This window comes from Oreochromis aureus, linkage group 8, assembly GCF_013358895.1.
Source record: "Oreochromis aureus strain Israel breed Guangdong linkage group 8, ZZ_aureus, whole genome shotgun sequence".
NCBI lineage: Eukaryota > Metazoa > Chordata > Actinopteri > Cichliformes > Cichlidae > Oreochromis > Oreochromis aureus.
The window spans coordinates 30,447,657-30,456,926 of record NC_052949.1 but is presented as its reverse complement, the minus strand read 5'-3'; the positions used below and the strand labels follow the sequence as shown (position 1 = coordinate 30,456,926).

General features: G+C 41.7%; 1 protein-coding gene across 1 annotated transcript; it reads right to left on the bottom strand.

Moving 5' to 3' along the window:
• Positions 1 to 649: 649 nt before the first annotated feature.
• ube2d1b (ubiquitin-conjugating enzyme E2D 1b) lies at positions 650 to 6,183 on the bottom strand. The gene is made up of 7 exons (XM_031739496.2): positions 5,962 to 6,183; positions 5,105 to 5,168; positions 4,388 to 4,419; positions 4,042 to 4,119; positions 2,807 to 2,912; positions 2,506 to 2,599; positions 650 to 2,383 (listed from the first exon to the last, which is right to left on the bottom strand). The coding sequence occupies exons 1-7, from the start codon at positions 5,983 to 5,985 to the stop codon at positions 2,338 to 2,340; spliced, it is 444 nt and encodes a 147-aa protein (XP_031595356.1). The 5' UTR covers positions 5,986 to 6,183; the 3' UTR covers positions 650 to 2,337.
• Between the last annotated feature and the right edge of the window lie 3,087 nt (positions 6,184 to 9,270).

Sequence of the window (9,270 nt, the reverse complement as noted above, 5' to 3'; positions counted from 1 at the left end):
ATATAAGAGCGATATAGAAACATTTACTCAGGTTTTATGGAAACATATAGTTTTATCTCTAACAGCATCTTATCAAAAATAGTGCTTTTTTACCAGAACGTGTTATTTGGTTATACTGACTTTAGTGAGACTCATGCTTTTTACCTGATTAATCAAACACCACATCCATAAATGTAAGCTCTCCACTTTAGGAGAGAAACACAACTCTGTTTCTCTCACAAGAAAGCTTTACAAACCATTCATATTTGTAATATTTTAATGTCTTTAATTATTCAGTCCCACTGTTTTTCCCCTTTTAATCTGTATTTCCATCCTATTTGTTTAATTATACATACTCTTCCTCCGTATTATAATTTTGCAGTACAATTGTGCAACGTCATGTGTTATGCTTGTTGCTAAAAGTTTCTGTTGAAATAAAGTTGGAGGGAAAAAAAGTGCAGTTTCGTCCAACGTTTCCCATTGTCCTAGCAACATATAAAGAGATGGATGTTGGCTTTGCACCTTTGCACAGTATGTTTGGCTGTGCTTCCATATTCTCTAGTTTCATGTAAAAGTAGCTAGCACACAAGGCAGTCAAAAGTGCAATAAGAGCACCACATGCAAAGTGTCTTGCTCGTGTCAACATAAAGCACCGAGTTACACAATCATGTCATGATAGTAACGGTACTATTCTTTAATCCAGTACAAAATGTGCCACATGGGCCTCAGACACAGGTAGAAAACTTTACACAGGAACAAAAAGCAGGGTCTTTAGCCTTTGTTATGATGGAGTGCAGCTTAATGAGGACAGTGTAAAAAAGCTTCTCACTGGGCTGAAGGCCTGATTGTTGTACCTGTGGAAATCCAACGTCACAGCTACGATCAGGGGACAAGAGCACATCATTTTAATGAGAGCTTTACACTGTGATGACTCCAATCTGAATTCAAATAGAAAAAAATCATTCCAAACAGACTGAATACAATATAGGTGTTGTCAATAATAATAACAATAATAATAATAATAACAACAATAGAAGAAGAACACAGCAACACATAAGAAATCGCTCCCATTTTCAGGACCACTGCCACGGTACATTGTTTCATTTCATTCAACTTGGTCTACTACACCGACATCAAGACTCCTCCGTAAGCCAGCACATCGATGAAGTGATGATGCAAGGAGAATATTATTAGTATCAGTCAGTACTGTTGTCTGTTGGAGGGCCATACATATTTCACATTCAGCCTTCGGTGTTTCTTCCTGGCTGCTGATGCATGCAGCGCGAAGCAGAAAGTTGGATGACGGAGCTGCATGAGGCTCGTGCTCCAAAGTTTTCCAGGACTTTTTCCTGTATTACAGAAAAGGGATTTGCATTTCTTTGCAATACTTCTGCATTGTCTCACAATGTGCATTACATTCTGTGTGATCTGTACGAGGGGTTCGTATACAGAGGCTGTAAGGGACAGTTATACAGGAAGGAGACATGACGTGACTGCTCTGCTATCGGTGCTCACATGCTAACAGGTCAGTGTCCAACAGCATGCTGCTGCTTACTGTCAGAACAGCTAACTGAATGTTTTCAGTAGTAAACTGGAGAGATCCACAGCACCATCAGCTCAGACAAAGAAGCAGCCAACAATAACCACACATCAGGCACAGCCTCAGCAGCTACATCCAGCTGTGCTCGCAGCCAGCAGCTCCACGCTGTCCCTCATCACACAGTGTCTCACATCATCTCTCCTCTCTGCAGCCAATGAAGTATTAGCCTTAATTGGCTGTGTCCAACTGGACTGGATCAATGCAGCAACAGTTACAGTAATAATGTAAGGAACACAAAAGTATTGTTGGGTAAAGTAACACAGGAGTCGACCTAAGACGTCCCGCTGTGGCCCTTCTGGATCTCCGTTCATAGCACTGCTGACGTGGGCTTGTTCCCGTTTGGCATCTGGTGGCATTTCTGTCCTCTCATTTTATACTTGTACTTAAAAATGAAAGAAAACAATCTGTAATAAACATAAATGTCACTAATGAACCGTCCGTGGTGCAACAATAACATGCCAAACGTTAAAAATGCCAAAGTATCCACTGAGTGAGCACAGGCAGACTGTGGCCTGCTCCGAGTTAGACCTTCTGCTTCTTTTCAGGAAAAAAAGATAACCCCCCAAAAGTAATGTAGATGTTATCGGCCTCGGATTAATAACGATGACAACAGTTCAGTTTGGTGGAAGTTAAGTAGGATTATTTGATGAGCTCGTACTATAATTTCAGTGCGTGTTGACTTAAAAAAAAAAAATAAAAGATGGGAAAAGACAGAAACTAAATGTCAGCCTGTCGTTTTTGCTTTGTGCTCATCTTCTTTACATTGCGTACTTCTGGGTCCATTCTTTTGCTAGTTTGTTGTATCTGAGAAGAGAAAAAAGACACAAGTGGATGACAACATCAGACACTCGCTTTACTAAAGGCGTTATCGTGTGTGTGTGTGTGCGTGTGTGTGTGTGTGTGTGCGCGTGTGCGTGTGTACTCACTTGTCTTTGTCGTTCTTGTAGATGTGTGCTATGTCAGGCACCAAGGGGTCATCTGGGTTTGGATCACACAGCAATGAACATATGGACAATAAAACTGCAACAAACAGGTGAAAGGATCCCATCAGTGAACTGAGGACAGTTTCATTAATAATGAGTTCAGTGTCGAGTGTGTAGAAACGATACACGTCAGTCAACATGGGGCAGACGTGACGCTGTGTGGGAGCAAAGGGAGGTTCCCCAGCACTAATCACACGATCCATTATGTCACTTTTTAAAATACAGACGACACACACATGATTACCTTTAGACACCGTTAGTGCTGGAGACCACTGTGACCGCAGGATGTCCAAGCAGATGCTGCCATTGCTGTTTATATTTGGGTGATAAATCTTTGTTGTAAATGCTACCTGGATTTTAAAAAAATGAATGACGTTAATAAGAGTCATTGAGTGGAATAACTGAAGTGAGCAGGTCCTGAGTGACACCTTCCTCATCGTCAAGGCGACTGAAGCAACTACCAATGAAAGAGCAGGATACCGTTTCCAAAGTAACCCAAGCCTGTAACATCCACTACCCACCATGACATCATGACGGTGACACACAACATGGCTTCCTGTGTGGAGTCTGGGCACCACCATCGTGGAATTTAAATTAAATTTGCAGTGCAGATTTTCAGCTTTGATTCAGTGGGCTGAACAAAAATGTTACATTATCTGTTTGAGAATCACAGGCTCGACTTTCAGAGGCTCAACAGTAAGTAAGGACAATTAAGTGACAAACTCAACACAGCAGCTGTTGATTTACTGACGACAAACGTACATGCACACAGATACACAAACAAGCAGAAGCAGTTAAAGACCAGGACCGAGCCTGGGATCCTGTTAATGTCAAACTTTTGTTAAACCTTTTGAAGTTTAGTCTTTTTATTTCTCACACTTTTCTTTTAATTTGGCACCAGGATTAGTTCATGTGAGGAAAACCTGCTTAAAGAGCTTTATTCAGGTGTCCAGCCACCATGGGCCACCGATTCTCTCAGCCTCAACTCTGCTGGAGGAGTGAGCAGCATTTTTCCAAAACACACTCCCTTATTTACTTATCAAATCAGCCAGTGAGCCTGGTACACGTGCCCAGGAGAGACCACTCCTAGTAGGATACAAATGTCTCAGGACAACAGTAAACAGTTTATTGATCCATATGTACAATATGTAAGGTAGGTTATACAATCTACCCACCAAACACACTGTGTTTGTGGTTCTTCCTGTGTGTGTTTGCACATTCACCCTGTACTAACTGATGATCCTAAATTAGCTGTGTGACAGACCAGTGACCCGTCCAGGGTGTACTCTGCCCCTCACACCATCTCACTTCCTTTCCTGCCCCGTATGACCTTAAAATGAATAACTGGTTAAGAGGGCAGACGTGTGGATGTGTTGCTGTGTATATATGAAATGTGGCACAGTTGCAGTGATGAAAGTTGTCAGCTCTGTGAGACAGGAGATCTAGCAGCATGACAGGAGAAAAGCTTGGGGCTCTTACCTTTGGTGGCTTGAATGGGTAGTCAGTAGGAAAGTGAATTGTGAGAAAGAAAACTCCTCCCTGGTACGGACTGTCACCCTGACAAAAAAACACTTCTGTCAACACAACAGTGAAAAGATTCAGGTGGAATCAGTCGGCTCACTCCTGTCACCTTCAGCCCAGATGAACAAACTGGTTGGTACAACTACGTTTGTTTATTTTTCTATATGAAAATAATTTCAACTGCTGTAACAAAGAAATGTCCCAAATATGGTATAAATAAAGTATTTCTCATTATTTCTGATGCATTTTAGTGCAGAAAACATTATGAGAGGAGAAGAAGCAAATGGCTTAGCATGACACTCACCGGGCCCATTATTGTTGCCTGCCAGTGAAACACTAGGAGCAAGAAAGAAAACAGAGGCACATATAAGAACGTAAGCTGTACATTCAACCAGCACAATGTTCAGAGGCCATCATCCATCACATTGCACATGCTGTGTGTACAGAGCACAGTGCACACTGTGTACTGTGTCCACAAAAGACAGACAGCTGTGCTTTGTCATCAGCCTCACTCTAACTGGCTGATTACAGGGTGACTAACAGCCGTCGCTCCCATTTCCCAGTTAAAAGATAACATATGGAACAGCTCATAGTTAACCCTTTGGAAAACCCCTGGCTGTCCATTCAGTTTTAAATTGGCCCTGGCACACAGTCCAGTCCTGGGGTGTTGTCACTGTGAAACAGCATAGGGCACACGCATACTGTCACTTTCAGGCGATCAGGATGGAGTTCCAGCCTTCGGCAGAGGTCCGGATTTCTAGAAGCTAGTCTGACCTCTCTGCAGAACTTCCTGGTAAATCATTTTGGACCCTTCTTTAGTCAAACGAAACAGTTTCTTCTGATATCTACTTGACTCGTTCTTCCAACCGTTCTTTTTTTAATAACTGACCTTACCAAATAAATAAATAAATCCTCTTGAAAACTATTTATGTTTTGCTTTAGATTGTTAAGATAAAACATAGAATGACACATTTAGGAACTATGAAGAGGCTCAAGGCCGACATGTAGGATGTGAACTCACTGTCATCTCCCACTGGTCCAGCCGAGCACTGTGCTGGAGGGTCTCTCTGCAGGTCCTGCAGCTCCTGGTCAACATAACGCAAAACAGTCTGTGAGAGGTTTGACTGAACATCATGTGACGCGGCAGTTTTAATGTGAACCAGCTGGAAATCCAGAAATATTTTTCTTCATTATTGGCAAATACCACCCAGGTATCGCTCCAGCCCCCACTAGGCCGTTAATACAAGCATCAGTGGGTGTGTGTGACTTTGTTTCTACAGTGCGGACCACCGAATAAACCATCACTCTTATGTAGTTATTATAACTCCTGTCAAGTCTTCGAGAAGCTCGTCTAACCCACTTTGTCCTCTAACGTGTTATTTCACTTTTCCATAATAACTGGTAGTCCTCTCCGTGCGCCTTCAACAGTCCACAAAGGAAGTGAACTTGTCCACAGTACAGAGAACCGAAAGAAATGAACTCCGTGTAAACTTCCCTGGTCACTGCAGTGCTTACCCACCACAGCAGGGCTGCAGTCCCAGCCCTCACTACAAGCTGGACAGCACAGCTTCTGACACACAGACAGGCTAACATGGAGGGCACAAAGAGGGTAGTTAATGAGCTAACTACGCTCTTTGGTCATTTGTTAGCGAGCTAGCATGAAACTTTGAATTTGTCAGCCTGCTGCGTCCGTTAGAAGAGATGTCAGCGGCCCCGTTATTATCAAGAATGTGACGAAGTTTGAGCGAAGTTGTTTCAAAGCGAGGGGAGTGTTAAGATCTGTATGAATACACCTTTAGCGAAAAACAAATCCAATCGTTAGCCTCTGCTGTGCCAGCTATCTTTAGCTGGCAACCAAAGCTAGCTTGTTAAACTTACCTTCTGTATTCTTTTCAGTGCCATGCTAACTGACGCAGTCCGCTCCTGTGCTCACTCCTCACTCGTGTTTGTAGGATTATTGCTGGCCAAGTCAATGGCTGTAGTTTGTTCCCTGAGTACTTCGACAGCCGGGATGTGTTTGTGTTTTTATAAAAACCTCTTTTGTTTCCGCTTTCTTCTGTTTACGGTCGTCCCCTCGAAGTGGATCACGGGAAATGTAGTTCTGAATGTGCACTATGCTTGTATCTCAGAAATTGCCCTAATGTGCACTTATTTAACTGCTATACTTAAGGAAGTATCTGAGGTACCTTTAGTTCTTGCCTTTGAATGCTTCATCTTTTTAATCCACCACAAGCTGAACAAGTCGTCTGCTCATAGAACAACACTAGTTTTTCTTGTTCAGAAATCAGAAACATCCCACAGTTCCAACCATATACTGCTTTCACCTTCATCACGTGATGAAATGTAGTATTTATTTAAAACAAAGTTTATTTGCTGCTGTACTGTTATTTGGTTACATTTCTTTACATACACTCACTGGTCATTACATTAGGTACACCTATCCATAACACAAACATCTAATAAGCAAATCATATAATAGCAATCCAATGTATTTAGGCACGTGAACATGATGGAGACAACCTGGTGAAATTCAAAGCGAGCATCAGAATGAGAAAGAATAGCATGGTGATGCTGTTAGACGGGCTGGTCTTAGTATTAAAGAAACTGCTGATCTATTGGAACTTTCCCCACACAACCATTTACAAACCAGGTCATCAGAAGACCTGATCAAACCTTAAAGTGGCCTAGAGCAGCAGAAAACCACACCAAGCACCACGTCTGTAAGAGCAGGAAACTGAGGCTCACAGCCTCACTTAACTTGAACAATAGAAGATCAAAAACATCACCTGTGCATCCTTTCATGACCACAATTGACCAGTCTTGGCTCATCGAGCAGGATAACAAACCATGAGCTCAAATCCTCTGAATATAGTTTCTTGAACATAACAATGTGTTTAATCAAAATCACCAACAGTCCCTAGATCCAACAGAACACCTCTGAGATGTGGAGGAACAGGACATTCACATCATGGATGTGCACCCAACACATCTACAGCTGAGCCATAGCTGCAGCACCCTGATGAATCTATGCTGCAAAGATTTGAGGCAGCTCTGAAGGCAAAAGGGGGTCCAACCTGTTATAGGAAAGGTGATTTTCTTTGTATAGTTAAATCCTAACAGTGTCAGGGTTTTATATTGGAGTCTTGTTTATTACCAGGTGTTCTCTGTTAGGTTGCTTTGTTCTTCCTTTTGTTCTCCCCTGAAGGGACGGAGCGTGTAATCAGCTCCATTTGTCTGTTTGTGTGTTTGTTAGCAGTCTAGCAGTTTTCAAGATATAATTTTCCAATGTTGTGTGCTGGTAGATATCAATAACAGCTCCAGCTGATGTAATTTTGATCAAAATCAGGCCTCACATCAAATCTGAGACTAAAACTCAATAAAAACGTTGTATTACCCATGATTTCTTTATGGAACTTCACACTAATGTTCTAGACCTCGTGGGATATGAGTACGCGGGTTTAATGTTCATTTTTTTCATTAAAAAACCGTATCAGTGATACATCATGTGAAAGGGTTTGGAAAGAGCGGTACAACACATAACATGTTCCCATAGCACGCTGACATCAGCACGTTGTGATAAAAACATCATAAAACATTGTTTTAGTATAGCTCTTGGTTTTGGGGGGAGTCGCGGTCTCTGAGTGATTTTCATGTCCTTAGACCTTGTTGTATTTTAGGTGTGGTTAGTGTTTGTATTTATGACACGTGTCCCCAGATTCTTGTTCAGTCTGTGACTGTGTTTCCTGCACTTCTCTCACCTTTGATTTATTTTCCTCGTGTCTTGCTGTCATCAGAATCAGAATACTTTATAAACCCTGAGGAAATAATGTGGTCACAGTCGCTCCAGGACAATAAGAGCCAACTGAACTCAATTAAATACTGTATTTTTCGCACTATAAGGCACACTTAAAATCCTTTAATTTTCTCAAAAATCGACCGTGCCCCTTATAATCCGAAAAATACGGTAATACAATAATTTACAAAATTACAAATATAAGCCATACCTCTAATATATGTATATATATGAATGACATTTTACTCTAAACTGTAAAACTTTGTTATTTGTTAAAGGATGTGCAAAAGGGTGTAACTACTGCACCCTGGAGGAGTTGTGTGCTTCAGTGGTACATTTAGGTAATCTCACTGAGCATGCTCCTGTGACTGGCCGGCACATCATGGAGTGGGCCAGTCTACAGCTGGGTCACATGACCCTCCCCACCCTCTGTGTTCCCCCGTGTATACCAGATTTTGGATGCTGTTGTGGATTTTTGCACGGGCGTGAATAAACGGCTCACCCTTATTTAAATCCTCTCCTGTGGTTTGCATTTGGATCCTTCTCCTCGCAGAATGTGACAATGTGTCATTCTCTAACGACATAAAAACGCACAATTTGACAAGCTTTCTGTCATCACTGACAGCATGTAGAGAGAAACCTTCATCAGTATTAAGTCACGGGTTTCTGAAGTCATTTCATGTGGAAATGCATTAACGGCTGCCCTTGAGCCTGGTTCTGCCAAAGGTCTTCCTTTTATTGAAAGGGGGTTCTTCCTCCCCAGTGCTTTCTTGTCTTTACAGGTTCTGTACATAAATGAAACGCACGCAGAAAAAATGCAAAATTCAGCCTTTTAATTCATAAATAAAGTGTGTAATGGTCAAATATCTTCTTTCTGTCCGGCTGCTCCAAGTATTTAGCATTCACTCACTGCTTCCATCTTTCTCTTCAGTCTATATTAGTTAAAACATCTTTAACCTCGACGCTGTGTAACAGTTAATGTGCGAACACAAGGGTCATTTTTTATATTGAAGTTACAGGAACATGATGAATAAATCCCACTTGGGCCTCTGTGTTGACAGACACGAAATGATGCTAAATTAGAGTCGTTATGTAAGCCTACAGCATAAACACTGTCATGGTGCCATTAGCAAGAGCCTGGCCTGGACAGCATTTCTTAAACTGTTATCTGTTTACTGATCCCAGTATTCATGTTTAGGAAATTTGGGCCAATTACAGTGATAACAGGAACTTTCCAACTGATACGGGTAATTGTCAGCATGATTGGGATCCTCTGAAATTATACAGGAAGATGCACAAAATCTCTTTTTCACAGCGATGATGTTAAAGCCTCAGATATTTCATGACTTACTGGCTTTTTACAGGTTGTGTGCCAAAGAAAGAAAAAGCCCCAT

Coding starts and splice junctions, on each gene's coding strand:
- ube2d1b (XM_031739496.2), bottom strand. CDS start 5,985: ATGGCACTGAAAAGAATACAGAAG. Junction 4,420..5,104: donor TGGACCAGTGGGAGATGACA/GTGAGTTCACAT, acceptor TCTTGCTCCTAG/TGTTTCACTGGCAGGCAACA. Junction 2,384..2,505: donor TACAAGAACGACAAAGACAA/GTGAGTACACAC, acceptor TTCTCTTCTCAG/ATACAACAAACTAGCAAAAG.